We start from the raw sequence: 19261 nt of genomic DNA, 5'->3' as shown, positions 1-19261 counted from the left end.
TGTGTCTCCGTCTCTGCGTCAGAACGTCTTAAAGGTGATTAAACGGCTAAACGTGTCCGGATTAAAACAGGAAGCATGAGCGCTTTGGCATGACCTCCGCTTTCCTGCTCCAACAACACAGGATTCTGAGGCCTGTTCATTTATCCATTCATTTCAAATAATCCTGAAATGATTAAAGTCTACATTCATAATTATAGCTGAACATCACAGAATATCAGTGTAACTCATGATCCTCGTCACTTTTCATGAGCGTGCTCTAAATGTAGTGTTTCAGGATGTAAACTACAGATTCAAAACAGAAACAGCAGATTATCAGTTGATTAATGATATATGATAAGTCTTCTGAAGCCAGACGGATCTGTGATAATATAATGGTAATAGCTGATCTTGACACAACACACCAGGGATTTATAAATATGTTATGTACAACATAATGTGTAAAATGTGTCATTAAATAATGCGTAAACGTGCCTTTAGATATTCTAATGGATGACACAGAGCAGCATTAAAAGAAGAGAAATGATTTTACACCTTCTTCAAGATGTCCTGCGTTTCCTCTTCAGCGATGATTCTTATTAAGTATTTAAGAATAAGACCAGAAGCACACACAGCTGGTTATTATTTCCTGACCTGTCTGTAGGTGGCGCTCTCTCTGTGCCTTTCTACTTCAGTCTATAAGACACTATTTAAGTTGTTATATATTCAAGTGTATTTTCCATTATATGTCTGTATTTTTGGCTTTCAGAGTTCTAATGCAGCACTTTTATTAAATATTAATGTAGAAAAAATCTCTTTCTAAACCTCTCTCTAAAAAAAGATTAAACACAAAGCCATATCGAATGTAAAAATGACCAAAAGTGTTCATCCATCCCACACAGGAACAGAACAGACATCAGTCGTGCTCAGTATCGATCCATACTGTCATACGATCACATGCTGCAGGGAATAAAGTCCAAGAACAGGAGAAAATGTGGAGGGAAATCTCTTACAACTTACATGTAAAAGTGGAAAAAGCATATTTTTCTTTGCATTCAATCACCTCAGAGAAAATACAGACACCTGTCTGATCACACCCTAAATATCTTTACACTCGATCACACCTGGCCGCATTTTTAGAAAGCGAAAGAAAAAGAGGACGTACAGGAGTGCATTTGGATTTTCACATGTCTCTGGTGAGGTTGTTTTCTCATTGAATACGACAGTCTGATCGATTGTGTCTCTCGTGTTATTTATCTCCCTCAGAGGTTGTTTTATGTTTTTTCACAGTCATGCTGTCGATCAGGATCGCTTTACTGCTGAATCTCTTCATAGAGACGTCTGGTAAGAACACAGCAAGATGTATGTGTCAAGATATACATGTGTGCTATACAGTTCACAAGATTTATCAGGGCTGTGTAGAGACAGGGCGAGCGAGATTTCACCAAGTACAAGACGTTCCTGCAAAAACATCATAATCAACCAATCAGATTTGAGGGATTGTTTTTCTGAATATATGTGTTTTATGATAAGGGGCAGGTGTTTCTACACATTTGTTAATCAGATGTCATTTCCCACTGATTTTAAAAATCAATATCGTGTAGGTTTCGGTTTAGGGGTAAACTTTGGGATAAGTCTATATTTTGTTGATTCAGGATCATGTCTTACTTGAGGCAAAAAAATCAAGGCGACTGAGAGACAGTTTCAACATGCTGTTCCTTACCACAGACAGTCAGGAGATTTTCTCAATTTGAAATTGAAGTCACTTGGAAGTCACTTGGTTAACTATTGGTCAAACTAGTTTGGTCAAACTTTTTTAATACAATTTAACTTACTGAAGACACTGTCTGTGCACAAATAAAATAAAGAAATTCCAGAATGATAAGAAGGGTTTTAATTCCATTGTAATGAAATGTTGTGGGGGTCGTTTGAACATTTGTCTATTCAGGTATGAATGTGAATATATGTTCATAAGTAGCTGATACACACGTAGCTTTCCAACACAAACAGTCTCTGAGAAACTGAAGGAAATGCAGACATGTTTCAAAATGTTTCTGATTCTCTGCTACTGTTAAATAAAAGGAGTAACACACTGTATATAAGTGAGCGTGTGTGTGTCCATCAGTGTCCTCTCTGTAGAGGTTCCTGGTGATCCTATAGAGGCTCTCGATCGGATCCACAGTGATTCTGCCCTGCTGGATCTCTCCTCCGGAGAACGCTGAAGCTCTGGAGATACGCTGGTACCGTCATGATCAGTTCAACAACCCCATCGTCTTCTATCGTGACGGGAAGATCCAGGACATCCAGGAGTGTTTCAAGAACCGAAGCTCTTTGTCTCCACGCTCAGATCAGTCTGGTGGACTGAAGGATGGAGACGTCTCTCTACGGCTGGAGAAACTCACATTTCAGGATGAAGGTTCATTTCACTGTTATGTGAGTGGAGACAGTTCATACAGCAGCAAAGTCGTAGACCTCAAAATCACCGGTGAGTCAAAAATGTCTCGGGACACCGGTTATTTACATGCAGCCATTATTATTATATATTGTTATATATTATATATATCATGATTTTTGTATGATATGATATTGATTTATCAAGTTCAGCTCTGGGGTGCTCAAGAAATCTCCCACAGAAGGCAGGTTTATGTGGTTGTTTAGCCAACTGCTGCAGAAATATTCAAATATTTAGCCAATCAGCATTCTCAAATCTTATCAGAAATGTAACATTTTTCTATCAATGATCAGTGGTCTTTATGTAAATATAGGCATCAGTCATATACACTCTCTCAGAATGTTTTTATTCGTTTTTCTTTTGCTGTGTTTAATAATTCTGAATGGATCGGGTCATATCTACATTCAGGGTACAGTGGTCTGTTGGCATCTCTGTGTGGTCATGTTTGGTAGCTTGACTAATAAAAAAAAAAAAATTCCTTACAGTTTTAGCACTGTACACATAAACTGCAAAGTATGAAAATTTTACTTTTATGAGAACCCAATTACAAAAAACACCTTTATTCAGAATAATATTTAGTTTTTAATAGTCTCAATATTCATCCTGTTTTACTGGGATAAATCATACTGGGTTGTTTGCTAGAATGTCTCGGTAACCCTCGTTCTCTGATGGAGGGAAAGGGGACGTTATGCCGTAATGACAGACTGGGGTCTTGTCTGGAGCCATGATTAGCTCTGATTAAGAGAAAAAGCCAATGAAATTTGGCAAGTGGTTAACTAATTCTGAGCCGCTCCCGTCACGCACATATAAATGAACCACAGGTGTAACCCAGGGCCGTCCCTAGTACCCCTAGCAATGGTTTGAGGCTGTGGCAAGGAGACATAATGTCTCTGTTCCCTCCATCATGGCGCCCACAGGGACCAACGGTGAGTACATTGCTGCTGGAGAAGCCAAACCGCTGTTTCTCAGATAGAAGTAGATTTTAAACAAGGGATTTCAACTTTCGAGAGATACTTTACTCTGCTCTGCCCAGTCTGACTGCTGGGGGTGCTGGAGAATGCTCAACCGGGGTTCGTTGTCCAGGGAACACGACTGGGAAAGAAGGCACACACATCCTCATATGAAGGGTAATGGCGCAGCAAGCAGGACACCACCCATTTCTCACTAGTTACTCAAAACACAGAAAAGTAACTGGCTCCATGCAAAGGTTGTAATACCGCACAAAGGTATTCATTGTCACCCAGCCCCCAGCTCTGCAAATGTCTGCCAGAGAGACACCTGACCACGGAAAGGTGTGGTGGGAACCTTCGGCACATATCCAGGCCCGGGGCTCAAAACAGTGCAGTCAGGAGCGCTGCCTTAGCAGACAGGAACTTAAGCTCAACTGAGTGAGCTCAAGTGGCTCAAGAGGGATCCCTCTGAAGGCCAGCCAGGACAACAGAGAGATCCTAGGAGGGCACTAGGGGTGACCTAGAAGGAATTAACCTTCTGACACCCCACAAGAACGTGATCAGGAATGTGATCTCATCTCAGTAGCACTGCCCCGGTCCCTGGAGGGATTGGCTGGAACCACTACTCGTGAATTCCAGGTTGCTGGCAATAGAGGGCACTGTGGGTGACAGCAAAAGAGGTGTAAGCCCTCTACTGTCACACCACGAAGCCCAGAGGATGAGGAAACTGCTCTTTCATTGAGAATGTGGGTACCACAGGCATAAGCTGGATTCTCTTACCTTCCTGCAGGAGGCTTGACGTGCCAGCCTTAACAGGGTCTCAGCATGAGGCGGAGAGGATGTGGAACACGCAGGAGGGCGCCATTTCCTTTCTGAGACAGCACGGCATGATCTTTGATGCCCAGAGAGCAAATTCGGTCGCCATGTGCAGCTCCTGTATTAACCCCAGATCTGGCTCTCCCTTGGACCATCAGGACAGCCATGGCACGCAAGGCGGAGGCACCTTGATGGTGTTACAGGGTCAGGAAGGGAGACGGACGACAGCGCTAAGGTGGTGGCATTTTGCAGGTGCAAGTGCGCCACAACCGCCCTCTCCACCTGGGAAATGTCCTCGTACCCCCTGGCTGTCCTCAAGGGTGGTGGCGACGGAGGGGGGAAACAAGCGTTTTTTAGCCGAAAAAGGGGCCATCAACAACTTTGTCAGTTCCTCATGCATCTCTGGGAAGAAAGGAGCTAGGGCAGAGCGCAGCCATTAGCCACGATCCATATCCAGGAACCAATCATTCAGCCACGAATGCTCAGAGATGGGAGGCTTGGACCCCTCCAGCCCAATACTCGCGGCGGCCCGGACAAGCATAGCCATCAGCTCTGGCAGCCCTCTCAAGTCCTCATCCACGGCCCATCCCCCAATGCTGTGATCGACATCTGAGACGGCTCAGACGAATCACTGGGGAGCCGCACGGGACAGTCACTGCATGAGGTGTAAGAGATCCGTGGTGACTCGGCAGAGAGGCTATCACAGTTATCCTCAGATCACCCAAAGTGCCAGCCTGTGGTCCTCTGCCCGAGGCAGGAAAACCAAAATGGGTGGCAGCTGTAGGCTCGCCTGGACTCAAGTGGAGGAGAGAGAGGTGTGATCACAGGACTGACAGAGGCATGGCCTCAAAATGAGGACATAACCCCTCCCTGAATGCATCTTTTGCGTGCTGGATTCCCAGACACTGAAGACAACTGTTAACCAGCTGTCATTGTCAGTTATGTTTTCATGGATCTACGCCAGCTAATGATTCTTCATCATGTTGATCAATAAAGAGTCCATACGATGGCTTCAGTATGTTCTCAGGTCTTTTGTAAACAAGACTGGTATGAACACACAGGAAATGCAAATGCCATTTCATGCTGACTTTTACTGTTGATGCTGTTTTCTTTTTAAAATGTAATTATTATAATTTCTATATTTTGCAGTATTTTGTTGATTTTGCAAATTTTTCTCCAGAATGGAGTTCGTTCTCCGATCTACCTGATTCGTCCGGTCCATGGAAGGCTCTTTTCTTCTCGCTCCTCATCTTTGCTCTTCTGGCTTTGGTTGGGTTGATCCTCTATAAATACAGAGACAAACTAAAAGGTAAAATCTAGTTAAACGTTTTTAAGGATGTTATTTTTTGTATCTCACATGTTATTTTTTTATCTGCTCTGCAGGAACGAAACCAGCTAAAGAAAGTAAGTAAAAATAACCTTTTAATTAAATTGATATTAAATTTGATGAACCCTTTCAGACATAGCTTTACTGGGAGAAAATACCAGTTTCTGAAACTAAAGAAGTATATGTTTTTATGTCAGTCAATATCTGAGAGGATTAAAATGCAATTTAATTTTATTTATGAACCAGTTTATTTCCTACCGTGACAGTCTCATAATTATTCACTACTTGTTAATTATGTTATTATGTTATTGTTATTACTGTCATCCATAAAAGACTCATTTCTGTTGCATACTGATACTGTAGATATTTCCAGTTATATCATTAATATCATACTCCCAAATTATGCCTTTATTCATTATTTTTGTAGAAGACATAAATATAGAAGAACTGAGGAAACATGCAGGTATGATGTCAGTTATATTTGCATATTTGTGTGAATATCATCTCAAATACATGAGGATTAATAATCGCTGTTATCTCTTTACGTATAGTTGAGGTCACTATTGACCCTGAATGTTCACATCCAGAGCTGAAGCTTTCTCAGGACTGTAAAATGGTGAGGAACGGTCCAGAATATAGTCCAAGTGGAGATGGATTTTCTTATGAATTATGTGCATTTGGAGCTCAAAGATTCACTTCTGGTCTTCACTATTGGGAGGTAAAACTAGCACAAACAGGTATATCTCCTAAAAACTACTGGTTAATTGGTGTGGCGAAAGATGGAAGCTTTACTTCAAGAGACAGATCTGCTTTAACTCCATCAGCCGGTTTCTGGTTCTTGTGTTCAGATGGTCCTAATGGCTTTTACACCAACACTGATCCACCAGTTAAACTCTCACTGACACTGAGACCTGAACGACTGGGAGTTCTGTTAGATTATGATGAAGGTCAGCTGTCATTTTACAACGTGACAGAGAGTAAACATCTCCTGACCATCAGCAGCATATTCTCTGGACCAGTCGTTCCTCTCTTTAATCCTGGAGTTGGAGATCAGGGAGTGCTTGAAATTCTGGATTGCCCCATATTTATAGAGTCAAGTCAGCTTTTACAGAGTATGCACAGCTAAGACTGACCTGACAGACCACTGTTGTTCTGTACTGTACGTGAAGAAGGTCAAAAACACTAATCTTCATCCAATGTTAAGATCAGGTGTTAGATTACCAGGCTACTTGCATGAAGATGATGTAAGTTTCATGTATTTGGTGTTAGGGTCAAACACATCTGACAAATCTCGGGTTAGGGTTAACTACAAATATATTTATGCGTCATTCTTATGTACTAAACTACGTATGTGTTACATGCATGTGGAAAAATCAGGAACAGTCTTGCTTATCCAACACTGTGCTCTTTCCTTTTTCACAAAAACAGTGGAATTATTTAATGGAATGAGAGCAATGGACATGTTCTATCTACAGAGATGATGAAGTGAATGGATTTAGAGTCTCTGACAAACAATAAATGGTCTTTCTCAAGCACTGAACTCTTTTCCATAATGGAGACTGGGACTATTTTAATGTCCTCGTCTCTTTTCTTGCTTAGATCCCATCTTGTGAGGACTAATTCTTTCCGTGTGACATACCCATGAAGTTTTTTGATTTTGCAGGATTCAGAGTCAGACCACATTCTGTTCATGACAGCATGCAGGTGTTGAAAATGAGACACTTGTATCTGTTTACTCCATTGTCAACCGTAGATATTGTGGTGTGATAACATTTAACATCCAGATTTGCTGAAGATCTCCGATCCGTTCATGCTTTGTAGAAATTCATCTACTGTAGGAATGGGGTATCTATCTCTTTCTCGATTGGCTTGTCACATGTCAAAACAAAGTCTGATTTCAGAATTGGCTTTTCGTACAATTACAACTGGTCCTTTTACTTCCTCAATAAAGTCTATTCCTAGGAGTCCTTTTATCCTTTATCCTTTATCTTTAAACCTTTATATGCTCCCTTTAGGTGCTATTTTTGATATGACTCTCAGATTTATTTACCACTGAAATATGGGCAAAAGTTTACCATTTGATTTCTGCATGACTATCTGACTGAAGTTAAATGCTGGTTGGCAAATAATTTTGTCCAACTAAATTAGGATAAAACAGGTGATTTTATTTAGTAACAAGGTTTGTATAAAGTGCTTATGATTGCCTGGAGAAACCTTGGTGTTACTTTTCACTTAAATTTGACCGTCAAATCAATGCTGTGGTTAAGAATAGCTTTTTCCACCTTAGATCCATATCTAAATTGAAGCCTATCCTTTCTTTTTGTGATCCTGACTAGACTACTATAATGTGTTGTATTTGGGTGTGAGTCAGGCCTCTCTCTCTCGTTTGCAGCTTGTCCAGAATTCAGCTGCCAGACTTTTAACATGTACTAAGAAGAGAGAGCATATTGCTCCTGTGTTAAAGAAAATGCATTGGTCACCCATTAGATACAGAATTTAAGTGTTGTTGTATGTTTATAAGGCTTTGCCTGGTCTTGTACCAGAATATATATCAGATTTAATCAGTCCTTGTAGATCTAGTAGATCTTTGCGCTTAAATGACCCAGTTGCTCCTTATGTTTCCACGTTCCTGTTTAAAATGCAAAGTTAACCGTAGTTTCTCTGTTGCAGCTCCCAGGCTCTGGAATGACCCTCCATTGGGTGTAAAATCCTCCCCTACATTGGGTTTATTCCAGAGTGTGCTTAAAACGTATTTGTTTTCTCTAGCATTCCATAATGTTTTTTGATTGATGTATGTATTATGTTTGTATTTATTTTGTATGTCTTGATCTTGCCGTTTCATTTTAATTTTATTGTTTTTATTGTACAGCACTTTTGTTCCACTTGTGGTGTTGAATAAAGTTGAGTTGAGTTAAATATACAGTTTATCCATGCCAGTTAAGTAATTATATTTTCATCAAAATATCTAATAATCAACATGTGTGATTATTCTTAATGGATGTTTTTTTTGTTAGTTTGCATTAATATTTTTGCGTTTTGTAAATTCCATGTGGCAGAGCATGTTTTTCAATATAGCCTATATTGTGTTTGTGGGTTTTGCCGTTTAATTCTTCTGTGAATAAAAGCAAAGGTGGAGGTTGATTCTGTGTGTTTTATGACTCGAGCATTACATTATCAGTTAAATTCTGTCTTTGTTTGGAAAAGTGATCATGCTTTTAATCACTCTGATGCTCTGCCACCCTCAGTGTCATTGATAAAGCTAACTCTTCACCTCAGGTTTTGGACGAAAATATCTAGTAGTTTAGAGTTGACTTCAGATTTCCTGATGAAGCACATTCAGTTTGAAAGTTATTTGCAACTTATAGCTGCGAGACAAAGAGCCGGAGAAGAGTAAGAAACTGGCATAAGATGAAGTCATGAAAGTCCAGAGAGCACAGGGAATTGTCATCAAAGCAAACCTGTCAAAGAAAACAAGACTTTGCCACACCCTAAATATCTTTACACTCGATCACACCTGGCCGCATTTTTAGAAAGCGAAAGAAAAAGAGGACGTACAGGAGTGCATTTGGATTTTCACATGTCTCTGGTGAGGTTGTTTTCTCATTGAATACGACAGTCTGATCGATTGTGTCTCTCGTGTTATTTATCTCCCTCAGAGGTTGTTTTATGTTTTTTCACAGTCATGCTGTCGATCAGGATCGCTTTACTGCTGAATCTCTTCATAGAGACGTCTGGTAAGAACACAGCAAGATGTATGTGTCAAGATATACATGTGTGCTATACAGTTCACAAGATTTATCAGGGCTGTGTAGAGACAGGGCGAGCGAGATTTCACCAAGTACAAGACGTTCCTGCAAAAACATCATAATCAACCAATCAGATTTGAGGGATTGTTTTTCTGAATATATGTGTTTTATGATAAGGGGCAGGTGTTTCTACACATTTGTTAATCAGATGTCATTTCCCACTGATTTTAAAAATCAATATCGTGTAGGTTTCGGTTTAGGGGTAAACTTTGGGATAAGTCTATATTTTGTTGATTCAGGATCATGTCTTACTTGAGGCAAAAAAATCAAGGCGACTGAGAGACAGTTTCAACATGCTGTTCCTTACCACAGACAGTCAGGAGATTTTCTCAATTTGAAATTGAAGTCACTTGGAAGTCACTTGGTTAACTATTGGTCAAACTAGTTTGGTCAAACTTTTTTAATACAATTTAACTTACTGAAGACACTGTCTGTGCACAAATAAAATAAAGAAATTCCAGAATGATATTTAAGAAGGGTTTTAATTCCATTGTAATGAAATGTTGTGGGGGTCGTTTGAACATTTGTCTATTCAGGTATGAATGTGAATATATGTTCATAAGTAGCTGATACACACGTAGCTTTCCAACACAAACAGTCTCTGAGAAACTGAAGGAAATGCAGACATGTTTCAAAATGTTTCTGATTCTCTGCTACTGTTAAATAAAAGGAGTAACACACTGTATATAAGTGAGCGTGTGTGTGTCCATCAGTGTCCTTCTCTGTAGAGGTTCCTGGTGATCCTATAGAGGCTCGTATCGGATCCACAGTGATTCTGCCCTGCTGGATCTCTCCTCCGGAGAACGCTGAAGCTCTGGAGATACGCTGGTACCGTCATGATCAGTTCAACAACCCCATCGTCTTCTATCGTGACGGGAAGATCCAGGACATCCAGGAGTGTTTCAAGAACCGAAGCTCTTTGTCTCCACGCTCAGATCAGTCTGGTGGACTGAAGGATGGAGACGTCTCTCTACGGCTGGAGAAACTCACATTTCAGGATGAAGGTTCATTTCACTGTTATGTGAGTGGAGACAGTTCATACGGCAGCAAAGTCGTAGACCTCAAAATCACCGGTGAGTCAAAAATGTCTCGGGACACCGGTTATTTACATGCAGCCATTATTATTATATATTGTTATATATTATATATATCATGATTTTTGTATGATATGATATTGATTTATCAAGTTCAGCTCTGGGGTGCTCAAGAAATCTCCCACAGAAGGCAGGTTTATGTGGTTGTTTAGCCAACTGCTGCAGAAATATTCAAATATTTAGCCAATCAGCATTCTCAAATCTTATCAGAAATGTAACATTTTTCTATCAATGATCAGTGGTCTTTATGTAAATATAGGCATCAGTCATATACACTCTCTCAGAATGTTTTTATTCGTTTTTCTTTTGCTGTGTTTAATAATTCTGAATGGATCGGGTCATATCTACATTCAGGGTACAGTGGTCTGTTGGCATCTCTGTGTGGTCATGTTTGGTAGCTTGACTAATAAAAAAAAAAAAAAAAAAAAAAATTCCTTACAGTTTTAGCACTGTACACATAAACTGCAAAGTATGAAAATTTTACTTTTATGAGAACCCAATTACAAAAAACACCTTTATTCAGAATAATATTTAGTTTTTAATAGTCTCAATATTCATCCTGTTTTACTGGGATAAATCATACTGGGTTGTTTGTTAGAATGTCTCGGTAACCCTCGTTCTCTGATGGAGGGAAAGGAGACGTTATGCCGTGAATGACAGACTGGGGTCTTGTCTGGAGCCATGATTAGCTCTGATTAAGAGAAAAGCCAATGAAATTTGGCAAGTGGTTAACTAATTCTGAGCCGCTCCCGTCACGCACATATATAAATGAACCACAGGTGTAACCAGGGCCGTCCCTAGTACCCCTAGCAATGGTTTGAGGCTGTGGCAAGGAGACATAATGTCTCTGTTCCTCCATCATGGCGCCACAGGGACCAACGGTGAGTACATTGCTGCTGGAGAAGCCAAACCGCTGTTTCTCAGATAGAAGTAGATTTTAAACAAGGGATTTCAACTTTCGAGAGATACTTTACTCTGCTCTGCCCAGTCTGACTGCTGGGGGTGCTGGAGAATGCTCAACCGGGGTTCGTTGTCCAGGGAACACGACTGGGAAAGAAGGCACACACATCCTCATATGAAGGGTAATGGCGCAGCAAGCAGGACACCACCCATTTCTCACTAGTTACTCAAAACACAGAAAAGTAACTGGCTCCATGCAAAGGTTGTAATACCGCACAAAGGTATTCATTGTCACCCAGCCCCCAGCTCTGCAAATGTCTGCCAGAGAGACACCTGACCACGGAAAGGTGTGGTGGGAACCTTCGGCACATATCCAGGCCCGGGGCTCAAAACAGTGCAGTCAGGAGCTGTCACACTCTGGACTTTTGTTATTGTTTTTGTCTCGAGCCACGTGTTGTCTGTGCCCTGCCTTCCCATTGTGTTTAATTTGTTTAATTGTCTTCAGCCGTGTCTTGTTAATTTAGTTCATTTCCTTGTGTATATAAACCCTGTGTTCTGTGTTCACGGTTGTCGGATTATCAAAGTTACTAAGTTTCAACGTTACTATGTTTCTCTGTTTTGTTCCCGAGCTCCTTTCGTGGTTTTTGGGTTTTGTTCTGCCTACCTGCCTTTTGTATGTTTATTTTGCCAGTTTTTTTGGATTAAATCTATTTACGTTTTTGTATCTCGAGTCCCGAGCGTTCTCTCTCCGAGTCCTTTCGAGAAAACCACGGAAACGTGACAGGATAATCCGACCCTAAAAGTAAAGCGTTTTTTCCTTTTGTTTTTGGGTTTGTTTTTTCATGGATTCCCCTACAACGACTCCAAATTTTCTCATCCTCCTGCTGGAGCAGGAGGATCGCTCTCTCGAGGGCTATACTAAGCATGACTTCTCGCTCGCGAACTACTCGCGCTTCCCGGACGGCTTTTTGTGCTCGATTCACTTCGCGGACTGAACACCACCACACGAGCAAAGCTGTCCGGGACGGCCCTCGAGAGAGCGCCGCCGCGCACATCGAGTGGGTGCTGGTGTCCTGCAACTCGCCGATAACGGTTGCGCTGGAGGACAACGACACCAGCCCCACTCCAGATCCAGAACCCAGCCCATCATCTCCCGTCGCCGCGGAGGCCAGGCCTGTGCCCACGGAGGGCGCAATCGCTGAGCCGGGGACGACCACGGAACCATCGCTGAGGAGAGCGACAGAGCCGTGGAGCGCCACCGGACCCGAGCCGATTGCGACAGACCAGGTGCGTGAGCGGGCATCAGAGCTTGCCGCGGTGGAGACAGCCGACAGCGAGAGCGCGGGGTGGAGCTCCGCCCACTGCACATCGGCTGAGGATGAGCTGATCATCCACCTGGGGCTGCTGGATCTAAAAGAGGAACTGGATGATGTGGACTCGGACTTGGACTTAGACTGGGCACCTCCCGTGTATCCTGAGTCGCTGGTCCCGCCCAGCCGTCCTGTTAGCCCGCTGGTCCCGCCCAGCCGTCCTGTTAGCCCGCTGGTCCCGCCCAGCCGCCCTGTTAGCCCGCTGGTCCCGCCCAGCCGCCCTGTTAGCCCGCTGGTCCCGCCCAGCCGCCCTGTTAGCCCGCTGGCCCCGCCCCAGCCGTCCTGTTAGCCCGCTGGCCCCGCCCCAGCCGTCCTGTTAGCCCGTTGGCCCCGCCCAGCCGTCCTGTTAGCCCGCTGGCCCCGCCCAGCCCGTCCTGTTAGCGCCCCAGAGACTGTTCCCTGCGCGCCCCGAGTTCCAGTGCCCGCGCCCCGAGCGCTCCTCCGAGTTCCAGTGCCCGCGCCCCGAGCGCTCCTCCGAGTTCCAGTGCCCGCGCCCCGAGCGCTCCCCCGAGTTCCAGTGCCCGCGCCCGAGCGCCCTCGAGTTCCAGTGCCCGCGCCCAGCGCCTCCCCGAGTTCCAGTGCCCGCGCCCGAGCGCTCCCGAGTTCCAGTGCCCGCGCCCGAGCGCTCTCCCGAGTTCCAGTGCCCGCGCCGTGGCGCTTCCAGTTTTCCCACCTCCCACCCTAGTCACACCATGACGATGGATCCCAGCAGCCCCTGCGCTCATCCTCAGCTCTCCATCACGAGCTCGCCACGGGTCTGCCGGTCCCCATCGCCGTCGAGGGTGGACGATCCTCGCCTCACCGTCCCGCCTCCGAGTCCCGGACTCCTCCTCGCCTCGTAGACCCGCGGCTCCCTGGGCTTCTAGCTCCCTCCTCTCCACCGTGGTCCGTCAGTCCACCAGCTCCACCAGGCTCCATCGTCCCTCCGGCTCCGCCTTGGTCTGTCGCCGACCATCCGCCGCCTCGGGATTCTCTCGGCTCCGGCCTCGTCCCTCCATCCCACCGGCTCTGTCAGGCTCCTCCTTCCTCCGGCTCCACCTCAGTCCTCAGTCGCCTGGCCCGCAGCGCCCTTCCTGTCCCCGCCTCCGTGTCAGTCGCCGGCCGGCGGCGCTCGCCGACCTCCAGCGCCGACGTCACCTTGGCTCTTCGGCTCTCCGCTCGGCCTCAGTCTTCTGCACCACCTGCTCCGCCGCCGGTCGGACCCATGGAGTCGATGGCCGCTCCTCCTCCATGGCTCCTCCTCCTTCGGCGCCACCATGGACCATCATGGCTGGGCTCTGGATCTCCTCCTGCTCCGGACTCCTCCTGTGTCCTCCCCTGGCTCCTCCCTCCTTCTGTGCCCCCTGACTCCTGTCTGCTTGCCCCCTCCTGGGGGTCGTCCTCCACCGGAACCTCCTCCCAAGATCCGGTATTCCCAGTTCGGAAGTTGTTGTTTTTTGTTTGTTGTTACTTTAGGTGCGAGGACGCACCTTCCGGGAGGGGGGCATTATGTCACACTCTGGACTTTTGTTATTGTTTTTGTCTCGAGCCACGTGTTGTCTGTGCCCTGCCTTCCCATTGTGTTTAATTTGTTTAATTGTCTTCAGCCGTGTCTTGTTAATTTAGTTCATTTCTTGTGTATATAAACCCTGTGTTCTGTGTTCACGGTTGTCGGATTATCAAAGTTACTAAGTTTCAACGTTACTATGTTTCTCTGTTTTGTTCCCGAGCTCCTTTCGTGGTTTTTTGGGTTTTGTTCTGCCTACCTGCCTTTTGTATGTTTATTTTGCCAGTTTTTTTTGGATTAAATCTATTTACGTTTTTGTATCTCGAGTCCCGAGCGTTCTCTCTCCCGAGTCCTTCCCGAAAAAACCGAAAAACGTGACAGGAGCGCTGCCTTAGCAGACAGGAACTTAAGCTCAACTGAGTGAGCTCAAGTGGCTCAAGAGGGATCCCTCTGAAGGCCAGCCAGGACAACAGAGAGATCCTAGGAGGGCACTAGGGGTGACCTAGAAGGAATTAACCTTCTGACACCCCACAAGAACGTGATCAGGAATGTGATCTCATCTCAGTAGCACTGCCCTGGTCCCTGCAGGGACTGGCTGGAACCACTACTCGTGAATTCCAGGTTGCTGGCAATAGAGGGCACTGTGGGTGACAGCAAAAGAGGTGTAAGCCCTCTACTGTCACACCACGAAGCCCAGAGGATGAGGAAACTGCTCTTTCATTGAGAATGTGGGTACCACAGGCATAAGCTGGATTCTCTTACCTTCCTGCAGGAGGCTTGACGTGCCAGCCTTAACAGGGTCTCAGCATGAGGCGGAGAGGATGTGGAACACGCAGGAGGGCGCCATTTCCTTTCTGAGACACCACGGCGTGACCTTTGATGCCCAGAAAGCAAATTCGGTCGCCATGTGCAGCTCCTGTATTAACCCCAGATCTGGCTCACCTTGGACCATCAGGACAGCCATGGCACGCAAGGCGGAGGCAGCTTGATGGTGTTACAGGGTCAGGAAGGGAGACGGACGACAGCGCTAAGGTGGTGGCGTTTTGCAGGTGCAAGTGCGCCACACCGCCGCTCTCCACCTGGGAAATGTCCTCGCACCCTGGCTGTTCTCAAGGGTGGTGGCGACGGAGGGGGGAAACAAGCGTTTTTTAGCCGAAAAAGGGGCCATCAACAACTTTGTCAGTTCCTCATGCATCTCTGGGAAGAAAGGAGCTAGGGCAGAGCGCAGCCATTAGCCACGATCCATATCCAGGAACCAATCATTCAGCCACGAATGCTCAGAGATGGGAGGCTTGGACCCCCAGCCTCGCGGATAAAGCCGACAAGCATAGCCATCAGCTCTGGCAGCCCTCTCAAGTCCTCATCCACGGCCCATCCCCCAATGCTGTGATCGACATCTGAGACGGCTCAGACGAATCACTGGGGAGCCGCACGGGACAGTCACTGCATGAGGTGTAAGAGATCCGTGGTGACTCGGCAGAGAGGCTATCACAGTTATCCTCAGATCACCCAAAGTGCCAGCCTGTGGTCCTCTGCCCGAGGCAGGAAAACCAAAATGGGTGGCAGCTGTAGGCTCGCCTGGACTCAAGTGGAGGAGAGAGAGAGGTGTGATCACAGGACTGACAGAGGCATGGCCTCAAAATGAGGACATAACCCCTCCCTGAATGCATCTTTTGCGTGCTGGATTCCCAGACACTGAAGACAACTGTTAACCAGCTGTCATTGTCAGTTATGTTTTCATGGATCTACGCCAGCTAATGATTCTTCATCATGTTGATCAATAAAGAGTCCATACGATGGCTTCAGTATGTTCTCAGGTCTTTTGTAAACAAGACTGGTATGAACACACAGGAAATGCAAATGCCATTTCATGCTGACTTTCACTGTTGATGCTGTTTTCTTTTAAAATGTAATTATTATAATTTCTATATTTTGCAGTATTTTGTTGATTTGCAAATTTTTCTCCAGAATGGAGTTCGTTCTCCGATCTACCTGATTCTGGTCCGGTCCATGGAAGGCTCTTTTCTTCTCGCTCCTCATCTTTGCTCTTCTGGCTTTGGTTGGGTTGATCCTCTATAAATACAGAGACAAACTAAAAGGTAAAATCTAGTTAAACGTTTTTAAGGATGTTATTTTTTGTATCTCACATGTTATTTTTTTATCTGCTCTGCAGGAACGAAACCAGCTAAAGAAAGTAAGTAAAAATAACCTTTTAATTAAATTGATATTAAATTTGATGAACCCTTTCAGACATAGCTTTACTGGGAGAAAATACCAGTTTCTGAAACTAAAGAAGTATATGTTTTTATGTCAGTCAATATCTGAGAGGATTAAAATGCAATTTAATTTTATTTATGAACCAGTTTATTTCCTACCGTGACAGTCTCATAATTATTCACTACTTGTTATTGTTATTACTGTCATCCATAAAAGACTCATTTCTGTTGCATACTGATACTGTAGATATGTTCAGTTATAGCATTAATTTACTCCCAAATTATGCCTTTATTCATTATTTTTGTAGAAGACATAAATATAGAAGGACTGAGGAAACATGCAGGTATGATGTCAGTTATATTTGCATATTTGTGTGAATATCATCTCAAATACATGAGGATTAATAATCGCTGTTATCTCTTTACGTATAGTTGAGGTCACTATTGACCCTGAATGTTCACATCCAGAGCTGAAGCTTTCTCAGGACTGTAAAATGGTGAGGAACGGTCCAGAATATAGTCCAAGTGGAGATGGATTTCCATATGAATTATGTGCATTTGGAGCTCAAAGATTCACTTCTGGTCTTCACTATTGGGAGGTAGAACTAGCACAAGGACTTACACCTCCTAAAAACTACTGGTTAATTGGTGTGGCGAAAGATGGAAGCTTTGCGTCAAGAGACAGATCTGCTTTAACTCCATCAGCCGGTTTCTGGTTCTTGTGTTCAGATGGTCCTAATGGCTTTTACACCAACACTGATCCACCAGTTAAACTCTCACTGACACTGAGACCTGAACGACTGGGAGTTCTGTTAGATTATGATGAAGGTCAGCTGTCATTTTACAACGTGACAGAGAGTAAACATCTCCTGACCATCAGCAGCATATTCTCTGGACCAGTCGTTCCTCTCTTTAATCCTGGAGTTGGAGATCAGGGAGTGCTTGAAATTCTGGATTGCCCCATATTTATAGAGTCAAGTCAGCTTTTACAGAGTATGCACAGCTAAGACTGACCTGACAGACCACTGTTGTTCTGTACTGTACGTGAAGAAGGTCAAAAACACTAATCTTCATCCAATGTTAAGATCAGGTGTTAGATTACCAGGCTACTTGCATGAAGATGATGTAAGTTTCATGTATTTGGTGTTAGGGTCAAACACATCTGACAAATCTCGGGTTAGGGTTAACTACAAATATATTTATGCGTCATTCTTATGTACTAAACTACGTATGTGTTACATGCATGTGGAAAAATCAGGAACAGTCTTGCTTATCCAACACTGTGCTCTTTCCTTTTTCACAAAAACAGTGGAATTATTTAATGGAATGAGAGCAATGGACATGTTCTATCTACAGAGATGATGAAGTGAATGGATTTAGAGTCTCTGACAAACAATAAATGGTCTTTCTCAAGCACTGAACTCTTTTCCATAATGGAGACTGGGACTATTTTAATGTCCTCGTCTCTTTTCTTGCTTAGATCCCATCTTGTGAGGACTAATTCTGATATATAAAAAAAGTTTGTCTTTGAGAGCATTAAATGGCTTTTTCTGTTCAGACACAAAGACAAATTTGGCATCTTTTCTGGTAAGACGTCTCAATGGCTCTGTCAAGGCTGCAAATTGTGGAATGAATCTGCTGCTCTAACTAACAAGACCAAGAAAACGCGTCTCGTTTCAGGGCTTCCACCACAGCTCTGAATCCAGTACCTTTCCGTGTGACATACCCATGAAGTTTTTTGATTTTGCAGGATTCAGAGTCAGACCACATTCTGTTCATGACAGCATGCAGGTGTTGAAAATGAGACACTTGTATCTGTTTACTCCATTGTCAACCGTAGATATTGTGTGTGTGATAACATTTAACATCCAGATTTGCTGAAGATCTCCGATCCGTTCATGCTTTGTAGAAATTCATCTACTGTAGGAATGGGGTATCTATCTCTTTCTCGATTGGCTTGTCACATGTCAAAACAAAGTCTGATTTCAGAATTGGCTTTTCGTACAATTACAACTGGTCCTTTTACTTCCTCAATAAAGTCTATTCCTAGGAGTCCTTTTATCCTTTATCCTTTATCTTTAAACCTTTATATGCTCCCTTTAGGTGCTATTTTTGATATGACTCTCAGATTTATTTACCACTGAAATATGGGCAAAAGTTTACCATTTGATTTCTGCATGACTATCTGACTGAAGTTAAATGCTGGTTGGCAAATAATTTTGTCCAACTAAATTAGGATAAAACAGGTGATTTTATTTAGTAACAAGGTTTGTATAAAGTGCTTATGATTGCCTGGAGAAACCTTGGTGTTACTTTTCACTTAAATTTGACCGTCAAATCAATGCTGTGGTTAAGAATAGCTTTTTCCACCTTAGATCCATATCTAAATTGAAGCCTATCCTTTCTTTTTGTGATCCTGACTAGACTACTATAATGTGTTGTATTTGGGTGTGAGTCAGGCTCTCTCTCTTGTCCAGAATTCAGCTGCCAGACTTTTAACATGTACTAAGAAGAGAGAGCATATTGCTCCTGTGTTAAAGAAAATGCATTGGTCACCCATTAGATACAGAATTTAAGTGTTGTTGTATGTTTATAAGGCTTTGCCTGGTCTTGTACCAGAATATATATCAGATTTAATCAGTCCTTGTAGATCTAGTAGATCTTTTGCGCTTAAATGACCCAGTTGCTCCTTATGTTTCCACGCTCCTGTTTAAAATGCAAAGTTAACCGTAGTTTCTCTGTTGCAGCTCCCAGGCTCTGGAATGACCCTCCATTGGGTGTAAAATCCTCCCTACATTGGGTTTATTCCAGAGTGTGCTTAAAACGTATTTGTTTTCTCTAGCATTCCATAATGTTTTTGATTGATGT

At 43.8% G+C, this 19261-nt stretch overlaps 2 protein-coding genes across 2 annotated transcripts; both read left to right on the top strand.

Annotated features, from left to right (window-relative positions):
* Positions 1–2136: 2136 nt before the first annotated feature.
* On the top strand, positions 2137–8662 carry LOC122349122 (erythroid membrane-associated protein-like; the record flags this gene model as incomplete). The annotated part of the gene is made up of 5 exons (XM_043245050.1): positions 2137–2461; positions 5375–5503; positions 5578–5598; positions 5949–5984; positions 6073–8662. Coding segments are annotated over 5 exons (1086 nt in total), but the record flags the coding sequence as incomplete, so codon positions are not given.
* A 451-nt stretch (positions 8663–9113) lies between these two features.
* LOC122349220 (butyrophilin subfamily 1 member A1-like) lies at positions 9114–17892 on the top strand. Its single transcript, XM_043245189.1, is given in 7 exon segments — positions 9114–9255; positions 10041–10400; positions 16146–16175; positions 16178–16276; positions 16351–16371; positions 16702–16737; positions 16826–17892. Coding segments are annotated over 7 exon segments (1173 nt in total). The 5' UTR covers positions 9114–9203; the 3' UTR covers positions 17401–17892.
* Positions 17893–19261: the final 1369 nt, after the last annotated feature.

The sequence above is a fragment of the Puntigrus tetrazona genome, chromosome 7 (assembly GCF_018831695.1).
Source record: "Puntigrus tetrazona isolate hp1 chromosome 7, ASM1883169v1, whole genome shotgun sequence".
NCBI lineage: Eukaryota > Metazoa > Chordata > Actinopteri > Cypriniformes > Cyprinidae > Puntigrus > Puntigrus tetrazona.
Note: the sequence above shows the minus strand (reverse complement) of the source record. Positions and strands in the feature narration are given on the sequence as shown.